The sequence below is a fragment of the Tupaia chinensis genome, unplaced genomic scaffold, assembly GCF_000334495.1.
Source record: "Tupaia chinensis unplaced genomic scaffold, TupChi_1.0 Scaffold145652_1, whole genome shotgun sequence".
In the NCBI taxonomy this organism is placed as follows: Eukaryota; Metazoa; Chordata; class Mammalia; order Scandentia; family Tupaiidae; genus Tupaia; species Tupaia belangeri.
The window spans coordinates 2,267,984-2,284,461 of NW_006205509.1; the positions used below are offsets into that span (position 1 = coordinate 2,267,984).

The window sequence follows — 16,478 nt, forward strand, 5'->3', positions numbered from 1 at the left end:
GAGAGAGAAAAACAAAGCCATCAGGTCCAGGACTCAAACCATGGTCAGCCATGGAGTGTGTCCAGCACCTTAACCACCACACCACCTGCTGTCTCCCCCCACATACACACCCCCGACACTTTCTGCAGTTGGAGATGCTGACCCTTGATTCTAACTGTCCTGCCCGCCCTTTGCTATTCCTACCCAGTGCACACATGGCACCGAGATGCACAGAGCACAGTCTTGCACAGCCGGCCAGCAGGATGGAGGCGGCAAGAGGGCTTAGGACTTGGAATCTGGGAAAGAGACTAGACAGGGAAGGGAGGAAGAAACATGGATGGGTAGGAAAAAGCAAGGAAGAGTGGGGGAGGAAAGAAGAAGTATTCTGTGAAGTAAGACAAGAGGCAGAGTCACAAGAGCAGCAGAGCCCCCAGGAGTGGGCAGAAATGTGGTAAGCAGTTCCGTGTCCAGGTCAAGTCAGGGCTCCGCTCTGCACTCCTCGCTCCCGAAGCTCTTGGGTGGGCTAGACTAGACAGGCACACATTTCAGGCCTTGTCTCAGGTGCTCTTCCACCTCTAACTGCATTAACTCTTTCAGTGCCTCTGCGAAACAAAGAAAGGAATGCCAGGACCCCACAGATAAGTCAGCTGAGCTTGTTCGCAAAAAGTCAAGCGAATCACTCCCTGGAGCCCTAAAGAGCCAGAAGGAACGCACCAGCTTCAGTCCCTACTCCATTCCTTAGCTAGCGATTCTCAAACTTCAGAGTGACAAACTCACACGGTAATTTGTTCAAATGCGGGTTCCCAGATGGTGCTTTTAAACAGACACTCTGGGGTTGCTAAATAGTCCTAGAACTTTGAGAAACATTACTTTCCTCTTCAGTCCCTAAACTGTACATTTTTAAATAAAATAGAGCTTGGTTTATTTTTAAATTTCCTGCCTCATTGCTGAAACCCACACTTCATCTCATTTTTGGGCCCAGGTCTGTGACCATCTAGACCATGAACAAACCTAGGCATTCACACCAATCAAAGAACACCCCCCCTCCCCCCAGGTGTGTTTCTGTCCTCTGGGAGCAAACAAGCCCAGATTAATTAGTTCCTGGCACGTAGTAGGTGTCAGTAACTCTTTATTTAATCAGTCATGGAAATAAGTAACTGACAAGCCAGTGATTAGTATGAAAGCTGAGAAGAAAAGGACAAATGCAGACATCAAATACAAGCCGGAGCCAAGTGTCGTGGGAGGGAGGCAAAAGGGAGTGCATCTCTGAAGAGCGAGGATGAAGGCAGGAGAAATGAAGACACAAGGTTCCAAATCGAGATGGTGTGGGCTAAGAAGGCCATCTCCGCCAGCCTGTCAGGTTCACCCAGCTCACCAGCACCCTGCTGGAACACAGCTACCTCGTGCTCCCGCTCCATTCCCCACTCGGTCTCCCTGTGGCCCTCTCCTTCCTCACTCGCCCAGCCACAGCTGGCCTAGGGACCAGGCACAGGAAACGACCCTGTCCTCAGAGAACCCAAATGCAGTGATTCTCTCTCTCGGAAATGGTACCCAGCCTCGCTCCAGCAGCCAGCTTAAGACTGGATGTTGTGATTCCAGAGAAAGGAGGAGAATGTGAGAAGGGCTGGCTCTGTGGGTGATGTCAGGAGCAGAACTTTGATCAGCTGAAGGCAGCACAAGGGCACCTCCTGGGGGAAGGAGGGTGAGAGGCATTCCTTATGCAGGTCACACACAGAGCAGGCTGTGACAGTGAGGAGCTGTTCCCAGTCTTCCAGGTTACCAGGCTCTTTCCTTTTTGGAGGCTTCAGCACAATCACATTCAACATATTAAAAAGCCCTCAAATTAAATATATCGCTTTGAATAATTTGAAAGGATTTTTATAGCCCTGCTTTGGAAATGAACTGGCTATGTGTAAGCTATTTAATGTGATTTCTCAGCAACCATCATGCACAAGATGAAATCTAACAAATTTTGTAAATGTAATGGGAATATTTTGAATATTAAATTTGACAATGAATATAACTGACAATGTTATGTTTTTGTTTTTTGGAGAGATTTTCGCTATAGGGCGCGTGCGCTCGCCATACAGAGAGAGACATAGAGACAGAAAGAGAGTATTCACCCCCCAGAGGGGATGGTCACGCCGCAATCCCCTCTCCTCCATTCTCTCCTCGGGATCTTGGGCACGCATGCACATGCGCCCGGCGTGAGTTCCAAGCCACCGGGTCCGGGACGTGAACCGCGGTCAAATACGTGGGAGCCCAGTGACATAGCCATTACGCTATCTGCTGGTTCCCGACAATGTTATGTTTTATAAGCACTATATGTATGGTTTTTATTTATTTACAATTGAAGCTGGCTCTTGGCATTTTTTGTTTTTTGTTTTGTTTTGTTGTTTAAGAGAGTTGTTTTTGGTATAGGGAGCATGTGCTCACCAGAGAGACAGAGAGATAGAAAGTGAGCAATCACCCATGGGGGATGGTACTGCCACAATCCCTTCTCCCCCATTCTCCTCTGGGGATCTTAGGCACGCACGCACATGCGCCCAGCCCATGGACTGGGACTCAAACCACGGCCCCCACGGACTCAAACCATGGTCGACTATGTGGGAGTCTAGCAATATAACCATTATGCCATCTGCTGGTCCCAGCTCTTGGTGTTGTGTTTAAGGTGCTTAGTAGCTTATCTTTTTTTTTGGGGGGGGGGGAGAAGTTTTTCCTATAGGGCATGTGCGTTCGCCAGACAGACAGAAAGAGATAGAGAGACAGAAATCAATAAATCAAGCCCTGAGGGGATGGCCATGCCACAATTCCTTCTCCTTCATTCTCCTCTTGGGATTTTGGGCATGTACGCACACACGCCTGGCGTGAGTTTAAGCCACCGGGTCCAGGACTTGAACTGCAGTCGACTTCATGGGAGTCCAGTGATATAGCCATTATGCTAACTGCTGGTCCCCTTAGTAGCTAATCTTGCTCTGATGATGGAGAACTGTCTGGAAGTCCTCTGGCAAGTTCTCCATGAGCAAGTAGAGCGTCTGACAGATTCTTTTCCTGCTTTGCCAACAGTTTCATCTCCTTGAAGACAAAGAAGGCCAAGATGGGCCAAACTGTGAAGCCAAGATGGTTAGAAAATAAGACAAAAAACTTCTGAAAATAACTCAGCTGCAGAGCCAGGGAAGGAAAGCCATGCATGGTCTGATATATCCCATTTACTGAGGGAGGCTGACTTGAAAAAATTCAAAAGAAAAAAAGGCGGGGGGGGGCATGACTTCATAATCAGAAGAGTCACCTTCTCAAAAAGAGAAGCTAGGGGACCAGCAGGTGGCGTGGTGGTTAAGGCACTGGACACTCCCACATGGCCTACCACAGTTCGAGTCCTGGACATGGTGGCTTGCTTTCTCACTTTCCCTCTCTCTCTCTCTCTGGTCAAATTTTTAAAAAAATAATAAATGAGTGGATAAATAAATAATCTAAAAAAAGAGAGAGAGAAGTTACACGTGCTCAAGATGTTGCAACTATCAACTGCCGACTTTGGAGTAGCTATATATAATATGTTAAAGGGTCTAGCCTAATAGAAAAGGTGGACAATTGAAAGAAAGGAAAGGTAGACAATTTGTATGAATGGATGGGGAATTTGAGTAGAGAGTAGAAAATTCTAAAATAGAAATTGAAAAATTAAATATTAAAAATGAAAAATCTTAATATGGGAGAGGAATAATTCCTTTGACAGGTTTATCAGCAGACTAGACAAAAGCAAAGCATAAAAGGGCCAGCCTCATATTGTGGAAGTTAGACACTGTGCAGATGAAGCCTGACCCTACATGGCCAGCCAGGATTCAAGTCCTGAGCCTGGCATCTTGAAAAACACACAGGGCGCAGGATTCTGGATTGGAGAATTACAGGAAAAAGAATCGTGGCATGACCAGGACCTGCTGAGAGCTTTCTCCTCTCCTCTCCTCTCCTCTCTCCTTTCTCCTCTCTCCTCTCTCTTCTCTCCCTTTACCTCTAATGCACACACATGTGCCCTCTGGCATTGAAAAAAAAAAAAAGCAAAAACAATCAGTGACCTTGGAGCTCAGTCAATAGAAGTTAACCAGACTAACAAAAAGAGGGTGAAAACAAGGAAACAAATGAGAAGCCCCAAAACTAAGCACCTAAGATGTGTGGAACCATGTCATGTGGTCTAACACACATGCAATCAAATTGCCAGGAGAAGAGATAGGAAATATTTGAAGATATATTTGTAAATAAAATCACTAAGAACTTCCCAAATTAATGAATGGCAACAAACCTCGGATCCAGGAGGTTCAGAGAAGACAATTAGGATAAATACAAAGAAAAATGCACCTGAGCGTATCAAAGTCAGCTGGCTAGAACCCACACTAAGAGACCATGCTGGAAGCAGCCAGAGAGAAAGAACAAGTTATGTGGCAAAGTGAGAAATAAAGCAGTCTTCTCATCAGAAACTTTTCCAGCCAGGGGTTTCTGAGGCCCAGTTATTTCCCTGTCTAATGGGTCCAAAGACAACCCTGTAGCTTTCTAAGGCCGGGAAAGAGGAGATGCTAGCCTCCGCTTAGAGGCAACTAGCTTAGGCAGGTTTCTGTTACCTGCAAAAACAACAGTTAGTAGGAAGCTGACAGTGGTTGAGCTGAGCAGCCTCCTCTAGAGCCAGGGCTCGCCACTTCCCCGCACTTGCTAGCCTTCCCTCTGGCCTCATGGCAGTCCCCTCTTCTCTGCATATACTGTGAGGCCCTGAGAGGGCTGGTGGCTTCATCACTCCCTCAGACTAATTTATTGAGTTTGAATTGGGGAGAAGCAGAGGAAGTGGAGACTTGGATATACAAGGGGTCTTCAAAAAGTTGAAACAAAAAAAGCATGTTATAAAAAACTATGCACCAAATTTTTTGGACCAAAATAAACTTATACTTCCATTTTATTTTTTGCATGAACTTTTTAAAATCCCTTCATACTAGTCACTGACCTGAATGTCTCTTAAGGTAGACTCCCAGAGCTGACCTACCTGGAATGACCAAAGCCTGAGTCCAGATGATCTAGTGGTCATGGTGCTGTTGAGGGGACAGTCATTGCCACTGATGGCAGGGTGTGTAAGAGGGGCCAGTCTTCAATAATTCAGAGATGTTGGGAACCAGCAGTTAGCGTAATGGCTATGTCGCTGGACTCCCACGTAGTCGACCGCGGTTCGTGTCCCGGACCCGGTGGCTTAAAACTCACGCCGGGCACGTGTGCGTGCGTGCCCAAGATCCCGAGAGGAGAATGGAGGAGAGGGGATTGCGGCGTGACCATCGCCCCTGGGGGGTGATTTCTCGCTTTCTGTCTCTATGTCTCTCTCTGTCTGTCTGGCGAGCGCACGCGCCCTACAGTGAAAATCTCTCAAAAAAAAAAAAAAAAATTCAGAGATGCCATGGGATCAGAAGACTCAGAATCTAGGAGTCCCTATGTAGGCCCCTGTGGCCTCACTTTCTGGAACAGAATTGCTTTACTGCAGGAGCCACAAGGAGGCAGCAAAGTGCTTGTATAAGGGCTTCAGCTGGCCTGGACAGGGAGAGAGGGAATTAGAAATACGGAAACTGCTTAAAAAAAAAAAAAGAAAGAAAGAAAAAAAGAAATATGGAAACTGCTGAAAGACGGATGCAGCTGAAGCTGATGGGGATCATCTGAGAAGGTGCTGAGCTGAGCGTGGACAGCCACTGTGGCACAGGGAGGAAAAGAGACAAGGGATTCCTGACCCATCTTTTGGACAGCTGGATCCTACAGATGATTCGAGGTGGCAAACGTTTCCTCTCCCGCAGCCTAGGGCCATTTTCTCCTCACTTGCAGTCTCAGATCTGCAGGTGTCTGTCCTTGCAAATAAGCCTTTGGGTAACTATTGTTTAGGGACTCTGCCAGGAGGATCTTCCTGTAGACTTTCTCAAACATCACGTCCTCATTCATTCACTCAACAGATATCTGTTGGACAATGTTCTAATGTAAAGGACACTAGAGTGAAAAAAATACACTTAAAAAAATGCTTCCATGGAGTTCATATTCTATTTATGAGAAGCAAACAAATGAGAAACAAAAATAAGTTAATAAACTACATTGATGATAAAAGTGCTATCTAGAAACAAAAGAGGGATAAAGGATCAGAATGTAGGGGTAACAATTTAAAGCAGAGGTCGTGGCAGGCCTCACCGGGGTAAGGGCTTGAAGGAGGTAAAGAATGAGCCACAGGAAAGTGTGCCAGGCAGCCCACAGCCTGAGGTGGCAGCATGCCTGGCACAGTCAGAGCCAAGTGTCCAGTGTAGCTGGTGCCAGTGAGCAGGCATGAGAATAGAAGGAATGATGCTGGAGATCACTGAGGATCTTGTAGACCACCGTAAGGACTTCCTGTCATTCTCTCAGAATGAACTAGGAGCCATTGCAGAACTCTGAGCAGGGAAGCAACATAATCTAACCTTTACTTCTAGAAGATATAACTGCAATGATGAGAACAGACTGAAGGCTGGGAGTACCTCATAGGGAGACCTTTGGGAAGCTAGTATGATTCCCATCCCATTCAGGAAAGCTTGTAAATAAGCTCAAATATGCGCACACGTGTGCACACACACACACACACACACACACACAAAGACCTTCTCTAATCTTCCCAAAGGCTACTCTTCTCCTGGGGGCTCTCCCATCCTTTGTTCCTGCACCTCCTCCAGCATTACTTGATCTTGCCTTTGTTCTGGGATTATTGGTGAGCCTGTCCTCAACCCCAGAAGACCTGAAACTCTTTTAGAGCAGATGCCCACTTGCTTTCACAGCTGTAGCTCTGTGCTACACAGGCAGCTGTGCACATAGTAGAAACCAAGTCAAATTCTTCCCTAAGGAATAAAAGATCCCACCCCTCCTTAGCTGAGCTGCCTTGCTCTTACTTCTGAGGCTTCTTCCAGGCTGCATTTCTGCTTGAAGAGCCACATCTCATTGTATTAAATGCTTAGCCACCATGACGGTCCTAGTTCAGTCTGTTAGCCACACTTCATAGTCCCTCGGTACAGCCACATTTACATGGCACGGCTTGCCACTGGCCTGCAAAGGCAGACTGTCGAGCACAAGGAAGCACACTTTGTTTGCCAAAGCTAGTGGCCTCTCTGGCAGCTCCTGAGAGCAAGTGAAACGAGTCATTATTCATCTATCGATTCCTTAAACATTTATTGAGCATCTACTATGGTACCATGCTCTATACTAGGCAGTAAGGAACCAAAAGAAGAAAACAAACTTCCAAAGAACTTGCTGCATTTGGGATTCTGACTATATGCAAGGCGCTGGAGTAGTTACAAAATAAATAAAACTAGGTTCTTGTGCTTCCAAGCAGCCACCGTCCATCCATCCACCCACTCATTCAGCAAGTATTTCCTGTGCTAGGTGGTGGATTTGCAATGATGACATCGGGACGCAATCTCTTCATACTCCAGTGTGGAGACAGAGTAGTAAATAGTGGGGAGCTGACATATACAGAAAACACAACACAGGGCAAATGTAGTACAAATACAAAGTGAGATGGAGAATAAGGGAAGGCAGTGTTCATTGCACTGAGGGTCTGAGAAGGCCTTGAGGGCTAATTCCACAAAATACTGAAGGATGGTTAAAAATACTGCAGGTGGCAGGAGTGGGCAAATCTGGGGGAATCTCAGGGAATCGAACACAATAAACATAGAGCACGTTGGTAGAACAGGCATTGTCTGGGCGACTGTACTTCAATGGGTAGAAGCCAGATGTTGGAAAGCAGCTCAGCTGGGATAGGAGATGAGCTCAGCTGGGACTGGACTTGGCTGGGCTGACAGGCCGACCAAAGGGCTTTCCCCTGCAGGCAGTGCAGATGATTGTGAGGAGCGGAGTGGCAGTACCACGCAGGTGCTTTGAAGAGGTAGCTATGGCAATGTGGAGACTTAGAAAAGGATACCTGAGGCCATCAGAGGAGCAATAATGAAGGTTTGAACTAAAGTTGTGTAAAGAGTCAGTTATGTAAAGAGTCAGTTATGAGTGGATGTATCTATTATGTACAAAACCTTGTGCCGAATGAGGGTGGGATAGGACAGGGAGAAAATAAAGAAAAATAAAATCCAGTTTATGTTGGCAAGGATTATAAATTAAGCGAGAGAGACCAGTAAAAGCCCACCACATTCTTTCCTTAACTTCTGTGACATTATGCTTGTCTTGGTTCCCTCCTATCTTCCCCAGGCTCCTCCAGCTCCTGTGGGACCATACTACCATCTGGTGGGGTTTTGTTTTTGTTTTCTTTCAGAAGGAGCATGCACTCTTCAGAGAGAGATACAAAGAGAGAGGTAAAATGAGAAAGCACCCTCAGGGGAATGGTCATGCTGCATTCCTTTCCCATTCTGCTCTCAGGATTTTGGACACACATGCATGTACGCCTAGCATGTTTTCCAAGCTCCCAGGTCTGGGCCTGGAACCACACAAGCAGTCATGTGGGATCTAGCCACCTTAACCACCATGCCTTAGGTTGGCTCCTGCTTGTGTTCTACTGGGAAAGGGGGAGGAGGGGGGCTTTCAGTGCCTGGTCTCTTCTTCTTATGTCACAAGATATCCTAAGGTGACTTCCTCTTCTATTATGGCTTCAAACATCAGCTATCTGACGATGACTCCCAAACCTATCCCAATTCTAATCTCTATCCTGAATTGCAGCCATTTGACACTTCAACTGGCCGCCACTGGCACTTCCACCTCAACTCATTCAAATAAAATTTGTCGGGACCAGCAGTTAGCGTAATGACTATGTCACTGGACTCCCACGTAGTCGACCGCGGTTCGAGTCCTGGACCTGGTGGCTTAAAATTCACGCCGGGCGCGTGTGCGTGCGTGCCCAAGATCTCGAGAGGAGAATGGAGGAAAAGGGATTGCGGAGTGGCCATCCCCCCTGGGGGGTGATTTCTCGCTTTCTGTTTCTCTATCTCTCTCTGTCTGGCAAGCGCACGCACCCTATAGCAAAAACCTCTCCAAAAAATAAATAAATAAAATAAAGTAAAAATAAATAAATTAAAATAAAATAAAAAATAAAATTTGTCACGTTTCCACATCACCCTGGCACTTGGGCCTCATGTGCTCCCTCTCTTGAGTGCACCGCCAAGTGTCCACACACTGCCAAAGCTGGAAACCAGGTACCATCACTGCCTCACCCACGCACCTGTACATCCAGTTGCTTGCCAAGCCCTGTACAATTTACATCTTATGTGTCTTCTCAGTGACTACCCTAACTTAAGCCACCAACTAGTCTCTCTGCCTCTAGTTTTACTCTTTCAATCTGTGCTCCCTAGGATGCCAGAGAGATCTAAAATGTAGATATCATCCCTGCTTAAAATTTGTTTATTGGCTTGTCATTTTACTTAGGATAAAGTTTAATCATGGCCTATAAAGATTTTTATGATAACCTTTCACCCTGGTTGTATGAGATTCCATTGTATGGATGTGCCATGATTTATTTAATTACTCCTCTAGTAATAGGCATTCGGGTTGTTTCTAAACTTTTGCCACTATAAAGAATGTTATATATCATTGATAACTCTGTAAATAGTGTATTTGCATGTGCATCAGTATATTGGATCAGAAATTATATGCATTTGTAATTTCGACAAGTATTGACAATTTATAGTTCTACCAGCAACAAAAGAAGGCTTCCTTCCCCACAACCATGCCCCGGGTATACTGTCAAATACTCAGGGTTTTTTTTTTTTTTTGCCAATCTGTAGGAGAAAAATTGTATCTAAGTGTAGTTTCAATTTTCTTGTGAGGTTGAGTATTTTTTCAGATGTCTATGGGCCATTTATCTTTCCTTTTCTGTTAACCGTCCCATCTTCTTATTGGATTTTTGTTCTTTTTCCTATTGATTTGTGGCAATTTTGTATATATTAAGCAAATTAATCCCTCTGTCTATGATACGAGTTGCAAATCTTTCCCCCAGTTTGCCATTTGTCTTTGTTTATGATGTTTTTTTGCTCTGCAAAAACTATAGATTTTTACGTTGACAGAATTTCTTTTTTTAGGATTTGAGAAATTCTGTGCCATTATGAAAAATACTTTCTCCACTATGATATTATAAATCATATGTGGTTTTACACTTCTACATTTATTTACACACACTGATTCATATGAATTTATTTTGGTATAAAAACTGAAGTAGAGACACTACATTCTTTTTTTGCAGGTGGCTACACAAGTGTCTCGATACTACTTATTATGTAATTAGTCCATCTTTTTTCACTGAGAAACAATACCGTCTTTATCATTCACTAACACTTTTAATGTTTTAGGTTGGTCTCGACTGTTTCGTTCTATTGATCAAAATGCCTTTGCATGTGCTGGTGTCTTCTGGATTTTACTATTTTAATGGTTGTGCCTTTCAATGGTTTAATATTGGTAAAGTTATTCTCCTCTCATTTCTCTTCTTTTTCAAAATGTTCATGGCTAGGCTTGATGCAAACATTTCCATATGAACTTTATATTCTGATTATGTAGTCTGATGATATTTTTATTAGATTGTGTTAAATTTATAGATTGATCTATTGGAGAGATGACATTTTTATGACAGTGAGTCTTTCTACCAAAAAATAGAGTATGCCTTTCCATCTATTTAAGCCTCCTTTGTGTCATTTGATAGCATTTTAGTTTTGGGCACTTAGATGTGGCACATTTAATGTTAAGACTATTCTTGGCTAGCTTACTTTGTTGATGCTATTGTAAATGATCATTTTTGTTCCCTTATATTTCTTAAGTGGCAGTTTATATATATATACAATTGTGCCAATTTTGCTAAAATATCTTATTTGTATTAGTTTTTTCTACTGATATCCTTGAATTTTGCATGTCACAAATATTTAAACTCCTCTAGTTTTTAAATCTCATTCTGGGGCCAGCAGGTACTGGACTATTACATGGACAACCACAGTTCAAGACCTGGGGCTGGAAGATTGAAAATTATGCAAGGCGCATATCTGTGCATGCCCAAAATACCAGGAGGAGAGTGGAGGAGAAGGTATTACAGTGTGGCCATCCCCCTGGGGGTGATTTTTTACTTTCCCTCTCACTGTCTCTCTCCTTGAGACCACACACCCTATGGCAAAAACCTAAAAATCAAACAAACATACCAAAAAAACCCTTTTGTTCTTTTGTAATTATGTGGACCAGTGCTTTCAAAGCAATGTTCATGTTCAATTAAAAAAATAGGCATAGGGGTCATTCTATCACATTCCTAACTTTAATGGGAATGAATCTAGGTTTCTTCACTAAGCATGATTCTGGCTTTTAGACTGAGCTGTGTAATTTGTGTCATGTCAGAGGAGCTAAGGGCCAGGTGGTCCTGCAATGCTATTGCAGCTGGACCCATGTAGGAAACATCCTAGGATCTCCCTGAGCACACCAGGTACATGTGCCCATAGTCTGGACTGGCTGAGACTGAGGGGTGGATTGTAAGAGAGACCCTATTGGAGGTGGAGCTCTGTCTCTTTCATGGAAGAAATAATAAACATTAAACACAAGTGGGCTAGCCCATGGTGTGGTGACTGGATCCCACATGGCCAACTATTCATTTTGAATCCTGGACCTGGTGACTTGAAAAATACACTTGATGGGAACCAGCAGTTAGCGTAATGGCTGTGTCGCTGGACTCCCACGTAGTCAACCGCGGTTCGTGTCCCGGACCCGGTGGCTTAAAACTCACGCCGGGCGCATGTGCGTGTGTGCCCAAGATCCCGAGAGGAGAATGGAGGAGAAGGGATTGCGGCGTGACCATCCCCCCTGGGGGGTGATTTCTCGCTTTCTGTCTCTATGTCTCTCTCTGTCTGGCGAGTGCACGCGCCCTACAGTGAAAATCTCTCAAAAAAAAAAAAATACACTTGACACATGCACATGTGCCCAAAGATCCAAAAGGAAAATAGATAAGAAGGGAATGAGATATGGCTATCCCCCCAGAGGGTGCTTCCTCACTTTTTCTGTCTTCCTCTAGCAAGCACACATACCTTGTAGCAAGCAGGTGGCATGGTGGTTAAGGGTGCTGGACTCCCACATGGCCAACTGTGGTTCGAGTCCTGGACCTGACAGCTTGCTTTCTCACTTTCCCTCTCTCTCTCTCACTCAGTCCCTCTCTGGTCAAATTAAATCAATCAATCAAATTAAATAATTCTCTCTTTTTTTGGAGAGGTTTTTGTTATAGGACACGTGCACTCATCAGAGAGACAGAAAGCGAGAAATCACCCTCCAGATGGGATGGCCACGCCGCATTCCCTTCTTCCTCCATTCTCCTCTTGGGGTCTTGGGGACGCACACACACACACCTGGCGTGAGTTTAAGCCACCGGTTCTGGGACTCGAACCACAGTCAACTACATGGGAGTCCAGCGACACAGCCATTACACTAACTGCTGGTCCCCAATAAAAATTCTTTAAAAATAAAAAAAACAGATGATGGGACCAGCAGTTGGTGTAATGGCTATGACGCTGTACTCCCATACAGTCGACTGCGGTTCGAGTCCCAGACCCAGTGGCTTAAACATACACGGGGCATGTGTGAGTGCCCAAGATCCCAAGAGGAGAATGGAGAAGAAGGGATTGTGGTGTGGCCATCCCCCCCAGGAGGTGACTTCTCACTTTCTGTCTCTCTCTCTCTCCTTTGGGCAAGTGCACCTGCCCTATAGCAAAAACCTCTCTCTAAAAAAAAAAGATGATAAAGGCTAAAAGCTAGGAAGGGTTTTTTTTCCTTTATTACTCTTTTAGAGAGATTTTTGCTATAAGGTGTGTTCATCCCTGGAGAGACAGAGAGATACAGAGACAGAAAGCAAGAAATCACCACCCTAGAGGGCACGGCCACACTGGAATCCCTTCTTCATTATCTTTTCCTTATTTTTTAAAAAATTATTATTTATTTAACTTTATTCATTCATTTATTTTAATTTGACCAGAGAGAGACACACACACAGAGAGAGAGAGAGGGAAAGGGAGAAAGGAAGCCACCAGGTCTGGGACTCAAACCGTGGTTGGCCATATGGAAGTGTCCAGCACCTTCACCACCACACCACCTGCTGGTCCCCATCTTTTCCTTTTTTTTTTTTTTTTAATTTCTATTTTTTTCTTTTTCCTTTTATTTTTCCTTTGGGGTCTGCAATTTTTATTTTATTTTTAAAAAATAATTATTTATTTTATTTATTCCTTTAATTTGATCAGAGAGACACAGAGAGAAATAGAGGGAAAGTGAGAAAGCAAGCCACCAGGTCCAGGACTTGAACTATGGTCAGCCATGTGGGAGTGTCCAGTGATTTAACCACCATGCCACTTACCATTCCCTGCAATTTTTATTAATTTTTTTTTTAACGGGACCATCAGATGGAGTAATGATTACATTGCTGGACTTCCACATAGTTTCCCATGGTTCGAGACCCAGACTTGGTGGCTTTGAATTCATGCCAGATGCATGTGCATCCATGCCCAAAATCCTGAGAGAATGGAGAAGGGTTTGCAGCATAGTCATCCCCCCTGGGGGGTGACTTCTCATTTTCTGTCTCTCTGTCTCTTTGGCAAGCACATGAGTCCTATAGCAAAAATCTCTTAATTTTTTTTTTTTTACAATAAGTATTTTACTTATCTTTTTTTTTTTTTTAACTTGCTATAGGACATGTGCATTCATAAGAGAGAGACAGAGTGAGAAAGCAAGCCACCAGATTTAGGATTCAAACCATGGTGGGTCATGTGGGAGTCCAGCTGTTATGAATAAATTGGAGAAGGGATAGAAGCAAGGATAAAAGCTTGGAGACTAGTTGGGAAACTCTTGTGATAGTCCAGGGAAGAGATGATGGATGATGGGGACCTGAACCAAGAGGCTGTGGAAAAGCCAGTAGATTGGGTTAGGTTCTGGATATACTCTGAAGCGGGGGCTCTTCCAGCCACCTAGTTTCTTAGGTCAAAACTCTAGGTCTTATCCCCAATTTTTCTCTTTTCTAATATCCCATATTCAATCCAATCTACCAAGTCCTTGTGGCCCTATCTCCACAATATATGGTCAGCCATGCGAGAATCCAGCGCTTTAACCACCAAGTCACCTGCCAGTCCCAGAGGGATGATTTTTTAAAATTAAATCATAGCAGATGCTCCTGATTATAATCATTTTTTTCAATTGCCAGAAGGCACATGCACTCACTAGAAAGACAGTGAGAGAGGTGCCCCAATCCCAATAAGGTGTGGTCACACTGTAATTTCGTCTCCATTTCTCCTTGCTATTGGGATTTGGGCTCATTTTTCAAACCTCTGGGCCTGGATTTGAACTGCACAGTGGGCCATGTGGTATTTGGCCACCTTAACCACAGGGCATGGGGGTCAGTGCAATTGCAAGACTAGTAATAAAGATCAAAATCTATACCGTGAACTACAAGGGCTAATGGGATCTAACCCTACTGGCTTCTCTCTTCTCATCTCCTTCCTTCTCTTCAGTCACCTTGTTCCAACCACACTCACTCCTTCCTATTCCTTAAACTCGCCAAACTCAATTCTGCTTCACAGTTTCACTGTCCCCTCTGAATGGGTTATCTATTCTAGCTCTTTGCATCCTTTATCAACCATCAAATCGCAGCTAAATCTTCATTGCTTAATCCTCACCTGTTAACTCTCATCTAGTGACAATATTATACTATATGTACTATGCGGTTATCTGGTATAGCCTACTACACCATGTCTCAGAAAACAATCTTTTGTGGGCAATAAAATAGGTAATTTTCATTAAGCAAGTCCACAGGAGAGGAAATGAGGTGGGGACTCTTGAAGCAGTGGTATCATATACTGTCGAGACTAGGAAGGTCAGTCTCCTGACACTTGAATCCCCTGGCAATGTCCAGTTGAAGTGTGCTTGACAACTGTTTGAAGAGGCTTGCCTTGCTGCTAGACAGCTTTGGAATTGGATCTTCCTTGTTCTGAGCTGAGATATTTCTCTAGAGCTGCTACACCTTTGTAAGCCTTGAAGGAAGCATAAAACAAATCAAACTTGTTTTAAAAGAATTATTTATTTATTTAATTCCATTTGTTATTTTTGTCATTATTATTTTTTAATTTGACCAGAGAGAGAGAGAGAAAGGGAAAGCGAGAAAGCAAGCTGCCAGATCCAAGACTCAAACCGGTCAGACATGTGGGTTATCCAGCACCCTTATCCCCCACACCACCTGCTGGCCGCCAAACTCCTCTTTTGGAACTGCAGTTCCTAGCCTTTTTTGACACAAGGGACGGCTTTTGAGGAAGACAATTTTTCCAGAGGATGGGGTGGGGGGTGAGGATGATTTGGGGGTGATTCTAGAACATTACCTTTATTGTGCATTTTTCCTATTGTTATATCATAATATATAATGAAATAATTATACAACCCACTATGATGCAGCATCGGCAGCCACTCCCCTTCACTAACATTACCACCTCAGATCATCAGGCATTAGATTCTCATAAAATGTAGCAATCTAGATCCCTCAAATGCTGGGTTCACAGCTGGGTTCACAATAGGGTTCGTGCTCTTGTGAGAGTCTAATGCTTCTCCTGATCTGAGAGGTGGCGGCGCTTAGGAGGTAATGGCAGTGATGGGGAGCGGATGTAAATACAGATGAAGAAGCTTCGCTGGCTCCCCAGTCACTCACCTTTTGCTGTGCAGCCCAGTTCCTAACAGGCCACAGGCCAGTACATACGTACGTACATACGTACATACGTACGTACATACGTGTGTGTGTTGTGGAGTGGGTGTGCAGACCACTCTTTTAGAAGAATCTTTTTGGTTTTCTAAGCTTCTCTCCCAGTCCCACACTCCCACTTTTCCTGTGGGCTCATTCCCCCATCCCAATATCCCTCCAGGGTACTTCCTGAAGGTGCTTCTGCTGGTCATCTTACCTCCCAGCGCCCACAAACTGTCCCCAGCAATCCGGGTGGGGTTTGGCGACTAAGCCAACTGGGCGGTGCGCCTCTTCTCAGGGTTCCTTTCTTTTCAGAAACGGGGCCCTCCCTCCTCCGTCTGCTCCGTAGTCATTAACCTCTCTGCCCCTTCCGCACGCCCCATCTCCTGAGCTAGAGCGAGCACAACACTCTCTGCCCATCACGGGCCTAGCACGAAGCCTGATAGAGGAGTTTTAAGCCGCAAGTAAGTGTCTCATCGGTCCTGGGAAACACTCAGACTTCTACACCCGGTGGGAATTTAGAGCCGAAGTCCGGCTCACGGCGCCGCGCCTCAGCTCGCCCTGCTCCGCCTCACCCTCCCCTTTAATGGCCCCGCCATCCAGGAAATCTCCGGTACCCGGGTTTGCTGCCCCAACTGGGAAAGCCTTACAGCCGGTTACGAGGAAAAAGGTGACGCCTTCTCTGCCATGGCCACGCCCCGCTTCGCTCAAGTTCCCAGGTCGAACCGGAAGAGATCGCTCAGCCCGTGGTTCGTAACTCGGAAGTAGACGTACCTCACGGAAGCCGGCTTTGGCCCTGCGGCTGGGCCCC

General features: G+C 44.9%; 1 protein-coding gene and 1 long non-coding RNA gene across 2 annotated transcripts in view; both read left to right on the forward strand.

Annotated features, from left to right (window-relative positions):
* Window positions 1-889, forward strand: part of FAM186B (family with sequence similarity 186 member B) — a 13,548-nt gene extending 12,659 nt beyond the window's left edge. Inside the window, exon 8 of the mRNA XM_006168200.1 lies at window positions 577-889. Within this exon, the coding sequence (XP_006168262.1) occupies window positions 577-721 (145 nt within the window). The 3' untranslated portion in view covers window positions 722-889. The remainder of the gene's footprint in view (window positions 1-576) is intronic.
* A 14,260-nt stretch (window positions 890-15,149) lies between these two features.
* On the forward strand, window positions 15,150-16,343 carry LOC106733866 (uncharacterized). The gene is made up of 3 exons (XR_001369721.1): window positions 15,150-15,568; window positions 15,983-16,131; window positions 16,271-16,343. It is a non-coding gene; the product is annotated as an uncharacterized LOC106733866 (long non-coding RNA).
* The last annotated feature ends 135 nt before the right edge of the window (window positions 16,344-16,478 follow it).